The following is a 19,609-nucleotide window of genomic DNA, read 5'->3' on the forward strand; positions in this document are numbered from 1 at the left end:
GTTAATTGTCTGATGCTTGATATCTGCTTGGGTCATAATCTCTCAGTTCCTGAATTTGAGCCTGGTGTCAGGCTCTGAGCTGATGGCAGGGAGTGTGCTTGGGATTCTCTTTCTCCCTGTCTCTCTCGCTCTCTCTTTCTCTAAAATAAGTAAACAATTGAACAGAGTTAATTAAAAAAAGAAATCTTAAAATTTAATATATATATTTTTTGGTTATTTTTCAGAAGTGAGGAACAATAGAGGCTTGAACAAAATCATTATTTCCTAACCTTGGGTCATTATTAATCATCCTTAACCCCCCATCCTCGGGGGATCTGTTATACTCATGGGAGCTATTTACCATTTCTTATCTGCTATTCGTTTTTACATTTTTTTAAAGTTTATTTTTGAGAGACAGAGACAGAGTGCAAGCGGGGGAGGGGCAGAGAGAGGGGGAGACACAGAATCTGAAGCAGCTTCCAGGCTCTGAGTTGTCGGCACAGAGCCTGATGCAGAGCCTGAACTCATGAACCACAAGATCATGACCTGAGCCGAAGTCGGACATTTAACCAACTGAACCACCCAGGTGCTCCTCGTTTTTACATTTTTATTATTTATCTTTGGTCATTTCTACACCCAATGTGGGGCTTGAACTCACAATCCCAAGATCAGGAGTCACAGGCTTTTCCAACTGAGCCAGCCAGCAGCCCCTGTTTTCACATTCTTAAAGCCAGATTTAATTTACTCTGGTGGGTGAAAAACCAGCTTTTGCACCACAAACAGGAGGCTACCTCCAGGGAAACAAAACGGTTTTGTTTTGTTAAATACTGGCCAGCTCATGCTGTGCCTGCAGAAAGCAGACCTGCTCTCTCCTTGCTAATGCAAGTCAGTCAAGACCTACAGAGGAGATGAGGACATCCTTGCACCAGACTTAGCTTTTCCCTTGAACAAGCTGGAAGGAGCGAGAGAGAACCACACACAGAGTGACCTCTGACACACCATCCGTGTTATGTTTGAGGCAGAGAAACGCCTACTCTCCGTGACTCTGGAAGGACAGCTACATGTCACCGCATGTTGGTCCAAACCCATGGAAGGTACATCACTGAAAGGGGACCCGAGCTTTTGACTGCACCTGATGATAATGTATCAGTGTTGTCCCAGGGATTGTGGCAAAGGTACCACCTAATGCAAAAAAGGGTTAGAGACGGGAATTGGGGGGAATTGAGGAGTGAGTGGTAATTCTCAGTTGTTACTGTAAACCTAAATTGTTTAACAAAACTCATTAATTAGGAGCCCCTAAGGGCTGGGGGGGAGCCTGACCCACCCAGTCGGTTGGGTGTCTGACTTTGGCTCAGGTCATGATCTCACAGTTTGTGGGTTTGAGCCCCACGTCGGGCTCTGTGCTGACAGCTCAGAGCCTGGAGCCTGCTTCGGGTTCTGTGTCTCCTTCTCTCTGCCCCTCGCCACCCCCGCTCGCACTCTGTCTCTGTCTCAAAAACAAATAAATATTTAAAAAAATTAAGAAAACCCATTAATTAAAAAAATATCAACCAGGGCACCTGAGTGGTTCAGTCGGTTACACATCTGACTCTTGTTCTCAGCTCAAGGTCATGATCTCATGGTTCATGAGTTCGAGCCCTGCATTGGGCCCTGTACAGCCAACAGTGCAGAGCCTGCTTGGGATTCTCTCTCTCTGCCTCTATCTTCCCCTCCCTCAAACATACTGCCTCTCTCTCTCTCAAAATAAATAAATAAGCTTAAAAATATAATCGTACCTGGTAAGACAACAGTATTGAGAAGATGTCACAAGGGTACAGAGAGCAGAATAGAAAAACCATAGGGCCCTTTAAGATGCTGCCCCATCACTCCCAGGGGGCATTGGGCAACTTCTGGGGATATTTTGGGGACATGTTACAACGGGGGTGGGGGTGCTCCTGAAGTCTTGTAGGTAGAGGCCGCGAATGCTGCTCAACATCCGATATTGCACAGGGAACCTTCCACAGAGAACCACCCAGCCCTGAACAACATCAGTGATGAGGTGCAGAGACCCTGGTGCAGGACAGGCCTTCCCCAACCTCCAGATACACACAACCCCCCACTTCCTGCCCCGTGGGTCATGTTAAATGCAGGTTCTGATTCAGCAGGTCAGGAGTGGGGTCCAAGATTCTGAATTTCTACAACCCCCCAGGGAAAGCACCTTTGCCAGATTGCTAGTGGTTCAGGGAGCAGGCTTTCAGAAGCAGGGATCTAAACTGTGCCTTTCAACTTTCTCTTTTCAAGCTGCAAGAACCTTTCTTATTTCAAGGAAACCTCATGCAGGCCCTCCATATGCGAACAGGGACAACGAGGATATAGGAAGATGCTCTGATCTGAAACATGGGCGGGGGCCACCGACCAGAAGTGTGCTGAGCTGTTACTGGAGCTCCAGACGAAAGGAAAAGTATGTGCCCCATGAATGCATGCACCACCCTCCCTTGGTCAGGAGAAACTGCCAGTTTCAGTTCCCTCAGTTAAAACAAGACAAGCAAAGACGCAGGTTTTGAACATCTTGAAGCCAGGAAAGGGAAGTGATAATGATGTGTAATGTATTATAAATGGTAACAAAACAAAATTATTAAACACATTGGTTTCGCATGAAAGAGATATTCATACTTCCCTTCGTGAGTTTTAACATACCTCCTTTGTGTTTTTACCTTATGGTTTTAATTTTTGTTTTAATGTTTATTTATTTTTGAGAGAGAGAGAGAGAGAGAGAGAGAGAGAGAGAGAGAGAGAGAGACCAAGCGCGAACAGGGGAGGGGCAGAGTGAGAGGAAGACACAGACTCTGAAGCACGCTCCAGGCTCTGAGCTGTCAGCAGAGAGCCCGATGCAGGGCTTAAATTCACAAACTGCAAGATCATGACCTGAGCCAAAGTCAGACACTTAACCCACGTAAGCCACCCAGGTGCCCCAGTGGCTTCTATTTACAATGGAGACATTTTGTTCATCATGGATTATTATATATATATTTTTTTGCATTCACATTTTGTTTTCAAAATGATCGCAAGAACATATTACTCATCTGGGCTTAAAGTTATCGCCTCCCTCTCCTCACCTTGCTCCCAGGCCTGCCCGAGACCACCCCTATTAGGCCAGGGCCCCCAGCTCCCTGTGTCAGGTCCCCAGCCTCCTGGTTACCTTTCTTTTCTTCTTTTTTCTTTTTTTTGCCAGGTTTCACAATCCGACCACGGATGTTCCAATCATACATTTCATCCTGCTTCCTCTTTCATATTTTCTTAATGGATTTACCCATCACCCTGTCAACACCACCCCTTAAGCGTGTTTGTTATTGCAAATTATTCTGTATGATAGTGCAATGGTAGACATATGTCCTTATATCTGTGTCCAAACCTGTAGATCGTACAACACTGAGAGTGAACGCTCATGTCAATGATGAACTTGGGGTGACGACAGGCGTGTCAGTGTCACGAATACGCCATGCTGGTGAGGGATGCTGATAGTGCACGTCTGCGCGGGGGAGACTGTGTACGTTGGGGGTGGGTAGACTGGATGTATGTGGGAACTCTCTGTACCTTCCCCTCAATTTTGCTGCCAACCTAAAACTGCTCTCGAAAGAAAATCTATTTACAAAAAGCGCTGACTCGTCACCCACAGAGCAGGATCTGACACCCTCACTTGTCACCTGGGAGCAGTGTGTCAGCCACCAAGAAACAGGGATCTCTCTGGATGGGATGAGAAAATGCCCAATGGCCCTGGGATCCCTGACTCGTGAGCATGGGGCCACCACCTTCTCTCACCTTTCTTGTTCGACAAGCTCACCGCCAGAATCTCCCAGGTGGTGATGGAGTCTTTCAAAAATATATTCATGGTCTTTGTGGAGATTCTGGATGGAGGAGAAGTGGGGGTATTAAAAAGAGGCAGGTGTCAGGGGCCTGGGGGGAGAGCTGGTGTGGAGGGGCCCCAAGGGGTAGGTTGGAGGGAGGAGTGGGGGCTGGGCACACAGAGGGAGCCTGACTCTTGATTTCTTTTCTAGTCTGGGTTGTGGGGTTGCCCAGTGATTCCAGAAAAGAGAGGCATGGGTGCATGCAAACGAAGTGGTCCAGATGGGGTCGCTATAGCAGCTGGCCTGGGGGTGGGGGGGTTAAGGTGGGGGGGTGTCTCAGCCTTACCCATCTTTCTCAGGTTCAGTGAGTTCCTCTATGCGCCACAGCCAGCTCTCAGGGAACTGGCTTCGGGAAATGATTTCCTCTTCCGGGATTATATCCTCATCCAAGTCACCTGGGAGGCACAGGTGAGGAGGAGACAAATCTGGGTTTAGAACACACCCATTTCTCCACTGTCCCCAGAGATACTTATCTCTACACATCTCTGGATTAACTTTATAGTTAATAAACTTTATAGTTTATTTGATTTTCTTCCTGACCTTTTTTTTATGCCCTTTTCATTTTTCTCTTTGTATGGGAATAAGGCTCCTCTCACCTTTCCTTTTTCCAGGGTTCCCTCAATGAACAAATGAAAACACACCTGGTGGAAGGTCCAAACCATCACCACCATGAGCAGTGGGATAAAACAGCCAAATATGCAACAGAGTGCATGATCACACTCCACAAACACTTCTGGAAGTCCCAGGACCTGGGCAGTGTATGACCTATTCTTAATATAGTAGGACTCACAGGTGCAGGACACATAACAAGCTATTAAAATGTGTAAAAATCAGAAACCTAGCCAAAATGATGAAATGCAAGAATTCTCCTCAAAAGAAATTCCAGGATGAAATGACAGCCAGAGAACTTCTCAAAACAGATCTAAACAATATATCTGAACAATAATTTAGAAAAACCGTCATAAGACTGATAGCTGGGCTTGAAAAAAGTATAGAAGACAGCAAAGAATCTATTGCTGAAGAGATCAAAGACCTATGAAATAATCAAGAAGAATTAAGAAATCTTGTAAATGAGATGCAAAATAACCCAGCTGCAGTGACAGCAAGGATGGAAGAAGTTGAAGAGAGAATAAGTGAAATAGAAGACAAAATTATGGAAAATGATGAAGGTGAAAAAAAGGAGGACAAGGAAATTACTAGACCATGAGGGGAGATTTAGAGACCTAAGTGATTCTGTGAAATGAAATAATAACCGTATCATAGGAGTTCTGGAAGAAGAAGAGAGAAGGAAAGGGGCAGAAGGTTTATGTGAACAAATTATATCTGAGAACTTCCCTCATCTGGGGAAGGAAACAGGCATCCAAGTGCTAGAGGCACAGAGAACTCCCTTCAAAATCAACAAAAAATGACATAATCATAGTGAAACTGCAAAATACAAAGATAAAGAGAGAATTATGAAAGCAGCTAGGGAAAAACGGGCCTTAACCTACAAGGGTAGACACATAAGGGTAGTAGCAGACCTGTCCACTGAAACTTGGCAGGCCAGAAGCGAGTGGCAGGAAACATTCAATGTGCTGAATAGCAAAAATAGGCAGCCAAGAATCCTTCATCCAGGAAGGCTGCCATTCAGAATAGAAGGAGAGATAAAGGCTTTCCCAGACAAACAAAAACTGAAGGAGTTTGTGACCACTAAACCAGCCTTGCAGGAGAGTGTAAGGGGTACTCTGTGAGTGGAAAGCAGCAATGACTACAAGGGACCAGAGACATCACCATAAGCACAAAACCTGCAGATAACACAATGGCAGTAAATCCATATCTTTCAATAACCACTCTGAATGTAAATGGACTAAATGCCCCAATCAAAAGACACAGGGTATCAGAATGGATAAAAAAAAAATAAGATCCATCTATATGTTGCCTACAAGAAACTCATTTTAGACCTGAGAACACCTGCAGATTGAGAGTGAGGGGATGGAGAACCATCTATCATGCTATTGGACACCAAAAGATAGCTGGAGTAGCCATATTTATACTAGACGAACTAGATTTTAACACAAAGACTGTAACAAGAGATGAAGAAGGCCATTATATCATAATTGAGAGGCGTATCCATCAAGAAGAGTTAATAATTATAAATGTTTAAGCCCCCAGTGTGTAGCACCCAAATATATAAATCAATCACAAACATAAATGAATGTATACATAATAATACTGTGATTGTAGGGTACTTTAATACTCCATTTACCGCAATGGACAGATCATATAATTAGAAAATCAATAAGGAAACAATTGCTCAGAATGACAGATGGACTTAACAGATGTATTCAGAACTTTTCATCCAAAAGTAGAATACACATTCTTCTTGAGGGCACATGGAACTTTCTCCAGAAGAGATCACTTACTGGGACACAAATCAGCCCTCAACAAGTATAAAGAGATTGAAATCATACCATGCATATTTTCAGATCACAACGCTATGAAACTTGAAATCAACCACAAGAAAATTTTGGAAAGCCCCCAAATACATGGAGGTTAAATAAAACCCTACTAAAGAATGAATGGGTAATTCAGGAAATTAAAGGAGGAATTTAAAAACATATGGAAGGGAATGAAAATGAAAACATGAAAGTCAAAACCCTTTGAGGTGCAGCAAAGGTAGTTCTAAGAGGACAATACATTGGATTTCAGGCCTTTCTCAAGAAGCAAGAAAGATTCCAAATACAGAAACTACCCTCACAACCAAAGGAACTAGAAAGACAGCAGCAAAAAGAAAAAGAACAAAAAAAAAAAAAAAAAACAAGCCCAAAGCCAGAAGAAGAGAATTAATAAAGATTAGAGCAGAAATAAACAATATAGAATCCAAAAAACAGAACAGATAAATGAATCTAGGAGCTGGTATTTTGAAAGAATAAACAAAATTGATAACCTCCTAGCCAGATTTCTCAAAGAGAAAATCTGGTTGGGAACAGATAAAATCACAAAGGAAAGAGGAGAGATCACAGTAAACACCACTGAAATACAAAAATTATTTGAGAATACAATGAAAAATTATATGCCAACAAACTGGACAACCTGTAAGAAATGGACAAATTCCTAGACACCCATCCACTACCAAAACTCCAAAGGGAAGAAATAGAAAATTTGAAGGGACCCATAACCAGTGAAGAAATTGAATCAGTTATCAAAAATCTCCCAACAAATAAGAGTCCTGGGCCAGATGACTTCCCAGGAGAATTCTACCAGACATTTAAAGCAGAGTTAATACCTATCATTCACAAGCTGCTCCAAAAAGATAGAAATGGAAGGAAAGCTTCCACGCTCATTCTTTTTTTTTTTTTTAATTTTTTTTAACGTTTATTTATTTTTGACACAGAGAGAGACAGAGCATGAACGGGGGAGGGTCAGAGAGAGAGGGAGACACAGAATCCGAAGCAGGCTCCAGGCTCTGAGCCATCAGCCCAGAGCCCGACGCAGGGCTCGAACTCACAGACCGTGAGATCGTGACCTGAGTTGAAGTCAGACGCTTAACCAACTGAGCCACCCAGGCGCCCCACACACTCATTCTTTGAAGCCAGCATTACCTTGATCACAAACCAAAGACCCCACTAAAAAGGAGAATTACAGGCCAATATACCTGATGAAAATGGATGTAAACATTCTCAACAAGATATTAGCAAATTGAATTCAACAGTATATTAAAAGAATTCTTCAACATGATCAAGTGGGGTTCATTCCTGGACTGCAGGGCTGGTTCAATATTTGCAAATCAATCAACATGAACATCACATTAATAGAAGAATGGATAAAAACCATAGGATCCTGTCAATAGATGCAGAAAAAGCATTTGACAAAAACAGCATCCTTTCTTTAAAAAACCCTCAAGAAAGTCAGGATAGAAGGGACATGCCTTAACATCATCAAAGCCATATATGAAAGGCCACAACTAATATCATCATCAATGGGGAAAAACCGAGAGCTTTGCCACTGAGATCAGGAACACGACAGGGTTGTCCCCTTTTACCACTGGTGTCACTGGAAGTAGTAACCTCAGCAATCAGACAAGAAAACAAAATAAAAGGCACCAAAATTGACAGAAGTGTCAAACTTTCACTCTTCACAGATGAAAGGATACTCTACTTGGAAACCGAAAAGACTCCACCAAAAACTGCTGGAACTGATCCATGAATTCAGCAAGGTCGCAGGATACAAAATCATTGTACAGAAGTCGGCTGCATTTCTAGACACAAATAATGAAGAAACAGAAAACTATATCAAGTAATCAATCCCATTTACAATTGCACAAAGAACCACCAAATACCTAGGAATAAACCTAACCAAGGAGGTAAAAGATCTGTACACTGAAAACTATGGAAAGTTTATGAAAGAAACAGAAGAAGACACAAAGAAATGGAAAAACATTCCATGCTCATGGATTGGAAGAATAAGTATTGTTAAAATGTTGATACTACCCAAAGTGATCTACACATTCACTGCAATCCCAATGAAAATAGCACCAGCATTCTTCACAGAGCTAGAACAAACAATCCTAAGATTTTTATGAAACCACAAAAGACCCCAGATAGCCAAAGTAATGTTGAAAAGAAAACCAAAGCTGGAGGCATCACAATCCCGGACTTTAGTCTGTATTACAAAGCTGTAATCATCAAGACAGTATGGTATTGGCACAAAAACAGACACATAGACCAATGGAACAGAATAAAGAACCCAGAAATGGACCCACAAATGTATGGCCAACTAATCTTCAACAAAGCAGGAAAGAGTATCCAATGGAAAAAAGACAGTCTCTTTAGCAAATGGTGCTGGGAGAACTGGACAGCAACATGCAGAAGAATGAACCTGGACCACTTTCTTACACCATACACAAAAATAAATTGAAAATGGATGAAAGACCTAAGTGTGAGACAGGAAACCATCAAGATCCTACAGGAGAAAACTGGCAGCAGCCTCTTTGGCCTCGGCCACAGCAACTTCTTACTTGATGTGTCTCTGAAGGCAAGGGAAATAAAAGCAAAAGCAGACTATTTGGGACCTCATCAAGGTAAAAAGTTTCTGCACAGCACAGGAAACAGTCAACAAAACTAAAAGGTAACCGATGGAATGGGAGAAGATATTTGCAAACGACATAACGGATAAAGGGTTAGTTAGTATACAAAATCTATAAACAACTTACCAAACTCAACACCCAGAAAACAAATAATCCAGTGAAGAAATGGGCAGAAACATGAATAGACACTTTTCCAAAGAAGACATCCAGATGGTAAACAGACACATGACAAGATGCTCGACATCACTCATCATCAGGGAAATACAAACCAAAAACACATTGAGATACCCCCTCACACTGGTCAGAGTGGCTAAAAGTAACAACTCAGGAAACAACAGATGTTGGTGAGGATGTGGAGAAAGGGGAACCCTCTTGCACTGTTGGTGGGAATACAAACTGGTGTAGCCACTCTGGAAAACAGTGTGGAGGTCCCTCAAAAAATCAAAATTAGATTTACCCTATGGCCCAGCAATAGCACTACTAGAAATTTATCCTAAAGGGCACATGGGTGCTGATTCGTAGGGGCACATGTACTCCAGTGCTTATAGTAGCATTTCAACAATAGCCAAATTATGGAAAGAGCTCAAATGTCCATCAACTGATGAATGGCTATATATACAGAGAATGGAATACTACTTGGTGATGGAAAAGAAGGATATCTGGCCATTTGCAACAACGTGGATGGATCTGGAGGGTATTATGCTAAGTGAAATAAGTCAGTCAGAGAAAAGCAGATATCATATGATGTCACTCATATGTGGAATTTGAGAAACTTAACAGAAGACCATAGTGGGAGGGAAGGAAAAATTAGATACAAAGAGAGAGGGAGAAAAATCATAAGAGACTCATAAACACAGAGAACAGACTGAGGGTTGACGGGAATAGGATATGGGGGAGTGGGGAAAATGGGTGATGGGCATTGAGGAGGACACTTGGGATGAGCACTGGGGTTGTATGTAAGTGATGAATCATAGGAATCCGCTCCTGAAGCCAAGACTACACGCATTGGCAATAAATTTAAAAAAAAAAAAGAAAGAAAGAAAGAAATTACACAAGGCTGGGGGAGAAAACACCTGAGTGTGTGTAAGCCATATCCCAGTAGATCGGATATTTTGTCTAATTTTCCTCTTTGAGAAAGAAAGTCTATAGGTCACTGGAGCAGAAGGCATCAAGCCTAGATTAGAATAATTTGCACAGACTGAAGATTCAGCCCTTTACTCTTGTGTGTTGGGAATCTTTGTGTGTTTTTTGGGGGGTGATGGTGGAGGGAGTGCTAGCCTTCCAGCTAAAAGAATTTAGAAATATGTGTCCCCTTTGGTGATGTCTGCCTTTAGGAGGTGACTGCACATTTCTAAGCAAAAATAAATAAATAAAATAAATAAATAAATATAAATATAATAATAGATAAATAAATAAATAAATAAATAATAAAAATATGAGTGTACATGAAAAGTATGTGTTACCATATAAGGATCCATACCTGCTGTCATACAGGCTACATAAAAATTGATTTGGGGGAAATTTTCCCTTGGGTTAAATTTTGCCCTGATCTGATAGCAGAAAGAGGTTTAGAAATGGACTATCCAGGAATAAGGAGGAACTTTACAGTGGAGAGACCCAGCAGACAGCGCCTTAATCACGTGATCAAGACTCACAGCACCAACAATGGGACAAATCAATGTCTTTGGGCTCCCGACATGATGCACTGAGAATCCATAGTGTCTCTCCTGTGACAGTGCTGCCCCCAAATGCAAAACCTGGATGCCATTACGAGGAAGCAAGGAGCCAACCCAAACCGTGGGACAGCCCCCCAAATAGCTGGACGTGAAAGTCACTCAAGACGGCTGTGCTGCCAGGGGTTGAGCCGATCCAAGGACACTAAGGAGACCCCACCAGTAAATACGACGTCTGCTCCTGCACAGATCCTTTTCCTATAAAGGATCCAAGCCAAACCAGACCAGACCAAACCAAAGGGAAACCACTGGCCAGCTTGAACGGGGTTGGAGGTTTTGGTGGTGGTAACAAGTCAACATTAACGTCCTAATTCTGATGACTGTGCTGAGGTTTTGTGGCAGAATATCTTTGCTTCTAGAAATTCCACACGGAGCTAATTAGGGGCCTCAATGGTGCGGCCTCAAATGATTCGGAGGGATAAAAGGTTTTTATGCCCATTTCTCCTTTTTCTGCTTGAGAGTCTAAAGATTAAAAAAAAAAATGATTATGTTTGCTTGGATCGGGCAGCCTGCCGCTATGGCGTTTCCCCATCTTCCTTAGTTTTTAAGCAAAGGGGTTCTGTTTTGTGACTTTTCATCCTGTGGTCGATAAGGTAACTTCCCTCGGTTTCAAGAGCCGCTCACACTGGCCTTTGTTCTCAGAGCCCAATTTGGACGACACAGTTTCTGGTTCCCCGTGAAAACGATGGGATGTGCAGAAGAAGTGTTCAAAGGGCCAGTGAGAAGGGTCAGTGCAGCAAGCACCACTCTGCACACAGGGGTTAAAAAGAGCAATCTGGACAGGGTGGGCCAAGAGGGAATCTGCCAGGGGGACCCTCACGACAGGGGCCATGCTGCCCGTGGTGCGGGGGGCTCTCTGTGGGCTTGGTTTCCACTGCACCCATCCTAGCAGAAAGGCCTTTCTCTACATAAGACACATCAAAAAGCATTTTTAAAAAGCAGACATCAGGCCTCACTGGGCTCAAAGGCTCTGAGCAAATGGCAGGTAGGATTCCCACCAGTTCTGTCAGGGCCACCTTGTGGTGGGGACCACTCTGGTTCTGCTTTCAATGGGCTTCTTGGAAGAGAAATTTCTCTTGGCTTAAGATTTATTTGGCCCGAGATGTAAAGTTTCAAGTGTGCACATGTTTTTGTCTTATCCAGAACTGAATGAATGAATGAGTGAATGAATGAATGAGTGAGTGAATGAATGAATGAATGAATGAAAACAAATCAACAGATGTTGTTAGGCATTGAGTTAGGCACCTCTCTGGAAAGCAACATAAAAGAGTTTTCTTTGGTAAAGGCAGGCTAAAAATGCATCTCAGACAGAAGCATCCTCCCCCTTCAGACAGGCCCTCCTCCCCGCTCAGACACAGGCATCCTTCCACCCAAACAGGCACCTTCCCCCATTCAGATAGGTTCTTCTCCCTCAGACAGGTCCTGGCTGCTCTCACCCAGTCTCCCCACTCTGGCTGCCCTCCTCCCTCAGATCAGGCCCTACCCCCTCTGATCAAGCTTTCCCACTCTGGCCTGGGCCTCTTCCCTCAGACCAGGCCATCCCATCTCTCACAGAGCTTCCCCACTCTGGCTGGCCTCCTCCTTCAAACCAGGCCTGCCCCCCTCTGACCGAGCCTACTCCCTTCAGTCCAGGCCCTCCCCGCTCTGGCCAGCCACAGGCAAGTGGACTCACTCCGGGCCAATCCCAGGTGGGCACTACGGGTGTGGTTGAGCCTCAGCTGGGTGATGTATTTGCAACAGTCCAGGAAGGCCTTCACGCAGGAGGCCTCATGCTGGATGAACCGGGCCCTGCGCTCGCACGAGAACTTCATGGGGTTCTCCCGCATGCCATGTTCACAGCACTTGCGCAGCTGCTTTGGGTACTGACCCACTGTGGGGACATGACACCTGTCAGGGCCTCAGCCGGGACCTCAAAGCAGGAGGGGCTCAGGGCGGACCACGGGTAGGATATCCCCAGGGCCCGGCCCTGCCCTCCTCCCTCCTGGGCTGGATCCCGGATGGGCAGGGTTTGGGGGGAGGTGGGGGGCCCCCACCTTTGTCCATCCTCTTCTCCATGAGCATCACCGAGCGGCGGCGCCGGGTAGCTGGTTTGGGGCACTCGGGATCTGAGTGGAGGGCACATGCGAACAAGATGGGTTAAGCGTCATCTGAGGGTCCCCGATGTACTCCTCTTAGTAGCCGTGAGGGAGCCATGAGTTGTTGTTCCCATTTGACAGATGAGGAAACTGAGGCTCAGCAGGCAGTGATTCACTAGGTGGGGGCTGGGGCAGGACTTGAACCCAGGCCCCCCACCTGCTCTCAGCATCTGAGGACCTCAGAACAGTGCCCTCCACCTGCTCTCAGCATCTGGGGTGGAGGCCCCACCCCTCCCTGGCCCTCACCTGTCCTATCCGGGGTCTGCAGGTTTGTGTTGGTCTGGAAGGCCAGCCCTGCGTCCGTGAAGACGCCGGCATAGTCCTTCCCGCTGCCTGCGGTGCAGCCGATGTCAGCTTTCTCTACCACGTTCCAGATCTGCGGGAGGGCAGGGGTCACCAGGCTGACATGTCCGACCGCCCCTGCATTCTGGTCTCAGACCCCTCTCAGAGGTGTGTGCACAGCCTCCGCCAACCACCCCCAGCGCGGACTTCTCCATCTAAGCTCCCACCCGCAGCCTTCACTTCCGCGCCACGTCTGTGTCCGTCCCAGCCTCCGTCCAGCCCACGCCTAACCCCACTTCCGGTTCCCTTCTAAGCGCCACCCGCGCCTCAGCCCCACGCCACCCCTTTGCTTCCGCCACACCCCAGCGGTACGGAGCGCACCTTGCTTTGAGTTAACTTATTCTTCTTGTTCAGCACGAACACGCCCTTGTCCACCACCACGAGCCCCACTCGGGCCCCGTGGTCCCCCTCGATCTTGAGGGTCATCTGCTGGCCAGGTAGGTGAACCCTCTCTTCCTTCCTGCCACCTTTCACCACCAGCTGTTGGGGGGGGGGTGTGCACAGAGGTAGGAGTGAGGGGTCAGCCCTGCCAGGCTGGGTCCCCATCAGCAGTCAGCCCAGGGCAGTGTCTGTGCTGTGCTGGTCAGGAAGGGGCAACGGTGGAGACAGACAGACTGAAGGTGGAAAGGCCAGCAGGGAGGGAGATACTGAGGCTGAAACAGAGGTGGGGAGAGAAGGAGCTGGAAAAGGAGAAGATGGGCCTCGGTTGGGGAGCCCACCCAGAAGGCTGGAGAGAGGCAGAGACGGAGCGAGCACTGGCCAGGCGGGGGTGCCAAGATGGGTGCAGAGGAAGGCTCCGGAAGCTTACCTTGCCCACACAGGAGTCCTTGACATCCACCCACACGGAATCGGCCACCACCTCCCTCTGGCCGTTGCTGTTAAGGCAGGTGTAGTAAACCACCAGGCGGAAGGAAGGAATGAAGTCCTCAGTGATGGTCAGGGGCAATGCGACCACATCCTGGCCGAGCTCACGCTTCTGTCGACCCACCTTCAACAGCTTCCCTTTGTTCATGACCTGGGGGAGACAGGTTGGCGTAAGGAAGAATCAGCAAGGTCGGGGCGCGGGGGTGGCCCTGGACTGGGGGTGCTGTAGAAGTAAGGAGGAGGGTCTGGGGATCCTAGGAGGGCACAGACCAGGTAGGTGTAGTAGTAGACATCCTTCTGCTTGGTGGTGGTGGGGTCAATTCGCAGGTGGATGTTCACATTGAGATCTTCCCCTGGCTTGAGCTCCACGCGAGGTACAGACAGATGGAGGTAGTTGCTGCAGCTGCCCATGATTTTGTAGGGTTGGGCGAGCATCCTGCTTGTGGCCTGTCGTGACTCCAGGATACCGTCCTTCCTAGTGATTACCTGGGTGAGGAAAGGGGGATGAATTCTGGCCCCCCAAAGATGTCCACATCCTAATCCCTGGGACCTGGGAATACGGTACCTTCCCTGGCCGAGGGACTGTGCAAATGGGATTAAGGGTCTGAGGATGGGGAGTCTGTTTTGGATTATCCAGGTGGGTCAGATGTAATCACAGGATCCTTATAATAATATACCTATGCAGATGGCCAGACTGCTGGTGCAGATAAGATCCCCTCTATGCAGATGAGAACACTCTATGTGAATGGCAGGATCCCCTGATACAATAAAAGGACCCCACTCCTCACGTGGCAGGATGACTGTGGCAGAGGACAGATTCCCTCCATGCAAATCCAGTCCCCTATCGCCTGAGTGTAGGGCTACAGGTGGGCGAGGACTCACAGTGATGGGCAGGGGCACCGGTTTGTTGGGTGTGTTGATGATCAGCTTGGCCACGCCGTCGACCTGGGTCAAGGACCGTGCACTGGAGTCCTGGGTCTCCACAGGGACGTTGCGTGCTGGGGAGCCGTCGGGGTTCGTCACGAACACCTGCGGGTGCAGTGCAGGGGCAGGTGGAGGGCGTTCAGGTCGACCCAGAGGCGTGGCTGATGCTCAGGGGAAGGGTGGGGGAGGCAGCCCTACCCCGGGTCTCACCATGAGGTCAAAGGGCATGCCTGGTTTGAAGAACTTGGACGTCTTGGTGAAGTGGATCTGGTAGGGGGAGGTCACGATGGGGATCCCGCTGCGCTCCGCCTCCACCATGTCGCTGCCTGAGGGGGCCAGCCGTGAGGGCAGGTTCCTGGGCCACCCCTCCGGGTTGGACCACACCTTACACTGGGCCTCCCTCAGACTGGGCCTCCTCCATCAGGCTGGCTGGAACCTTCATTCTGTTCCTCCCCCATCAGACTGGCTAGAACCTTCATTCTGTTCCTCCCCCATCACTGGGACTCCTCTGTCAGACTGGATCCCACCTTCATGCTGGGCCTCCCTCCTCAGACTAGACATCATCCATCAGACAGGATCCAACCTTCATACTGGCCTCCTGTTCTCAGACTTCCTCTGTCAGACTGTTGCCCACCTTCATTCTGGCCTCCCCACTAGGATGGGACCTCCTCTGTCAGACTGGCCCCCAACCTCACTGGGCCTGTTTTCAGACTGGGCCCACTCTGTGAGACTGGATCCCAATTTCATTTTGGGCCTCCCTCCTGAGACTGGGCCTCCTCTATCAGACTGGACCCCACTTTTATTCTGGACCTCCCCCCTCAGACCAGGCCTCCACTGTCAGACAGCTTCCCATCTTCATAGTGGGCCTCCCTCAGACCAGGTCTCCTCTGACAAACTGGCGGGCACCTTCATTCCTCACACTGTGCCTACCCTGTCACTGGCTCCCACCTTCAGACTTGGCCTCCTTTGTCAGACTGGATCCCACATTCATTCTGGACCTCCCCCCCTCAGAATGGGCCTCCTCTATCAGACTGTTTCCCATATTCATACTGGGCTTCCCCTCTCAGACTTGGCCTCACCCGACAGACTGCATCCCACCTTCATTCTGGCCTCCCCCCTTCAGACTGGGCCTCCTCTATCAGACTGGATTCCACCTTCATTCTGGGCTCCCCCCTCACTGGGCCTCCTCTGTCAGACAGGATCACACCTTCATTCTGACCTCCCCTCTCAGACTGGGCTTCTGTCAGACTGGATCCCACTTTCATTCTGAGGCTCCCTCCCCCCTCAGACTGGGCCTCCTCTATCAGACTGGATCCCACTTTCATTCTGGGGCTCCCCCACTCAGAATGGGCCTCCTCTATCAGACTGGATCCCACTTTCATTCTGGGGCTCCCCCCACCCTCAGAATGGGCCTCCTTTGTCTCACTGGGTATCACTTTCCTCTGGATATCCTCTCTTACACTTGGCCTCTGCCCTCAGACTGGTTCTCCCCTGTCACACTGCATTCCACGTCCATTCTGGGCCTCTGCCCGCACACTGGGCCTCCCCCCTCATTTGGGTCCCTTTCCTCAGACCAGGCCTCACCTGAGTGCAAGATAACGGTGACAGACACGTACAACGACTTCCCCACCAGGGCATCTGCTCCGGAGGGTTCCACCCCGCTCAGCAGGACCTTTCGTTCCAGCCTGGCCTCCCCACTGCCATCATTGACCTGGGGGAGGAAGGAAGGCTCAGAGAGGGGGAGGGGTGCAGGTGAGGAAGGGGGAAGTCCAAAGTGGAGGAGGCTCAGAGGGGCAGAGCACCTGAACACGGGTGAGGGACTGGGGCAGCGAAATCCTCTGTTCACCATCCTGGACCCCAAAGATGACGAAGGCTATTCCATCCACATTCTTCCCATACAAGAACCTGAGAGGCAAGAGGGTCTCAGATGCTCCTCTCCTGAAGGGCGAGCCTGCCTGCAAACTTCCACGGACCCCTGGTCCCTCACCTGGTGCTTACCTGGCCAGTATCTGGTTCTTCAGTCAGCGCCCACCTGGTCCCACACCTGGCCACACCGCACCCGGGTTCCCTTACCCGGCCCCTACCTGGCTCCACCCCTAGCTGCCAACCTGGCCCGTCATCTAGCCCTCACCTGGCCGCCCTCCCCTCCCCTCCCGCCTGGCCCCATTCCTAGCCCCTCACCTGGCCGTGATGGTGACCTCCAGGCCCTGTGGGTCATCAATGTAGTAGAATTTCTCTGTAGGCTCCACTTGGACCTCAAAACTGGGCAGCACTGGGGGCGAGACGGCACCAGTAGGCTGTCAGCACTGGGCCTGGCACTTGGGGCCCCCACCCTGACTCCTTCCTCCTCTTACCGTACTCCTTCACCTCGAACTCAGCAGAGAATACCTGCTGCGGGGCATCTTCATAGTGGGCTTCTATCTTCCACTGCCCTGTACTGTGGGGAAGGCAGGTGAGTGAGCCAGCCAGACGCCCTCCCTTGGCATAGGGAACCCCCTCTGGGAGGGCCTGACATACTTGACCAGCTCCGGGATGTTCCAAGACAGGGACAGGATGCCAACCTGGTTCTGAGAAGACAGGGAGTCCTTCTTGATGAGAACATTGTCGGGGGTCTGTGGAGACAGGGAGGGTGTGTCTCTTCAGAGACCTGGCTTAGCCCCTAGGCTCTCTTCCTCCTCTCTGTGTCTGGACACTCTCTCTGTGTCATGACTACTGGGGCAGTGGTTATGAACATGGACTTGAGTCAGCCTGGGTTCAAATGCCCACTCTCCCAATTATGCGCTGTGCCACCTTGGGCAAATTACTTGATGTCTCTGTGCTCAATGTGCCCATCTAGAAAAAGGAGAGGAACATAGCCCCTACCTCACTGGCTTGGCACCTGATTCATGTAACCTGGAGCTCACTCTCGTCGGCGGCTGTCTGAATACCGATAGTAACTAGCATTTATCACCTACTTTGTGCGGGACCCTGTGGTAAGCATCCTATGGGCGCTAAGTCACACAGCATTGCCTACCTTCGACTCTTTGACCTACAAGAATACAAAGTCGTGTGGTTCAGCCTAACACACAGTATGTCATTCGTTGCAAATAACTAAACACCAGGAGACATCATGTAAAAATCTGGCTTTCTGGCTTCTCTTGGAAATTGGGATAACCGTGGATACGGGTTCCTGTTGGCACATAGCGACATTTGACTGGAACTGGGCAGAGGCTCTACCGTTAGAGGTGTGTGTTCTCCGTTCCCCACAAATCCCACCGATCCCCACAGTCAGCTTGTGGCTGTCAGGACCTGGTCCCTGTTACCTTTGCGTGATTGCAAGAAATACTCATGACGATCCTCTGAGAACGACCTACCTCTTCCCTCTGTCCTTCACTTCCTCCTTCCATTCCCCCTCCCCCCCACCCCTTTCCTGCCTTAGCCCAGAAAATTGTAATGAAATTACTGTATGCCAAGCACCCATCCTGTCTGGAATTTAGGTTCTGTGGAGGTCTAGGGAGCGGGCAATGAGCAAATGAATACATTCAATTTATAGGATGCCTAAAGGAGATGACAGGAAGGGAGACCAGTGGAGTGTGTGTGTGTGTGTGTGTGTGTGTGTGTGAGTTGGGAGAGGGTGTTTGCAATTTTACAGGTCCTCAGAGAGGCTTCCCTGTAAAATTGTGCCATCAGTGACATTTGAGCAGAGACTTGAATGACGTGATGGGGCAAGCTATGTGGGTATTTGGAGGAAGAGCGTTTTGTGAGTAGTGGGGGAACAGCCTGTGCAAAGGTCCTAGGGCTGGCTCTTTATGGCAGTTGGAGGGACAGCAATAAGGCCCATGTGGCTGGAGCAGAGTGAGTGAAGGGAAGAGGGGGAGGAGAGGAGGACAGGTAGGGGACAGGGCAAGTCTTGCAGGGCCTTGGGGAGTGCTGGGAGGACTTAGGCTTTTACCCCAAGGAGGTGGGAGCTCCTGGAGGGCTCTGGGTGGAGGAGGGTGGGACATGAGTTGGGTGCTCCAGGCTACCCCCTGGCAGCAGGAGGCAGATTGGTCTACAGAGAGTTTTTATCTGTCATCTCAATCTTCAGCTGAGAAATCTAAGGCCCAGGAGGGTGAAGTGACCTGTCCAGAGTGACACGGTCCCCAGAGGTTTGTCTGGAGCCGGAATCCACGGGCAGAAGCATCAGTGAGCCTGGTATCCCTGGATCTCTACAGGTCTCTTTGCCTTTAGGCCTCTGCAGTCCTGCCTTTTCCGGAATCTCTTCTCTGTCTCTCTCTATCTCTTTGTCTCTCCCCGAGTCTCTGCCCAGGGGGAGTCATTGTCTGGGTTCCCCACTGTTGGTACCTGGATGCTGACGATAACGGTCCGGCCCACGGGCAGTAGGTCGTTGTCCACGGTAAAGATCCGATAGAGGACTGGGAGATGATGTTAGAGAAAGGGGGCGGTGAGTGAGGCCACGCCCCTCCCCACAGTCCCCCCCCCCCCCCCCAGCCCTGTCTCCAGCCACCGCCCAGCCCCTTACCCGTGGATCCTGGGGTATAGATGGGCTTGTCCGTCTGGATGAAGAGGTACCCGCTCTGAAAGCTGACCAGCACCACCTTCTCCACTACAGTGCTCCCAAAGTCTGCCTGGATAGTCACGAATTTTTTCCCCTTCTCTGATGTTAATTCCTTGCTGGCTGGGATCTAGGCATAGCCAGAGAAT

The 19,609-nt window shown here is 48.8% G+C and overlaps 1 protein-coding gene across 2 annotated transcripts in view; it reads right to left on the reverse strand.

Moving 5' to 3' along the window:
* LOC132674756 (complement C3-like) overlaps window positions 1–19,609 on the reverse strand; it is a 38,176-nt gene that overhangs the window by 17,525 nt on the left and 1,042 nt on the right. For both annotated transcript variants that reach the window (XM_078443492.2, XM_081791465.1), the window contains exons 3-19: window positions 19,428–19,590; window positions 19,250–19,320; window positions 17,444–17,538; window positions 17,281–17,363; window positions 17,108–17,198; window positions 16,729–16,831; window positions 16,511–16,637; window positions 15,137–15,252; window positions 14,885–15,031; window positions 14,273–14,488; window positions 13,947–14,153; window positions 13,460–13,618; window positions 13,043–13,172; window positions 12,695–12,766; window positions 12,334–12,531; window positions 4,150–4,258; window positions 3,778–3,863 (exon numbers count right to left, since the gene is read on the reverse strand). In XM_078443492.2, coding sequence (XP_078299618.2) covers window positions 3,778–3,863; window positions 4,150–4,258; window positions 12,334–12,531; window positions 12,695–12,766; window positions 13,043–13,172; window positions 13,460–13,618; window positions 13,947–14,153; window positions 14,273–14,488; window positions 14,885–15,031; window positions 15,137–15,252; window positions 16,511–16,637; window positions 16,729–16,831; window positions 17,108–17,198; window positions 17,281–17,363; window positions 17,444–17,538; window positions 19,250–19,320; window positions 19,428–19,590 — 2,173 coding nt within the window. The remainder of the gene's footprint in view (window positions 1–3,777; window positions 3,864–4,149; window positions 4,259–12,333; window positions 12,532–12,694; window positions 12,767–13,042; window positions 13,173–13,459; window positions 13,619–13,946; window positions 14,154–14,272; window positions 14,489–14,884; window positions 15,032–15,136; window positions 15,253–16,510; window positions 16,638–16,728; window positions 16,832–17,107; window positions 17,199–17,280; window positions 17,364–17,443; window positions 17,539–19,249; window positions 19,321–19,427; window positions 19,591–19,609) is intronic.

This window comes from Panthera onca, chromosome A2, assembly GCF_046562875.1.
Source record: "Panthera onca isolate mPanOnc1 chromosome A2, mPanOnc1 haplotype 2, whole genome shotgun sequence".
NCBI lineage: Eukaryota > Metazoa > Chordata > Mammalia > Carnivora > Felidae > Panthera > Panthera onca.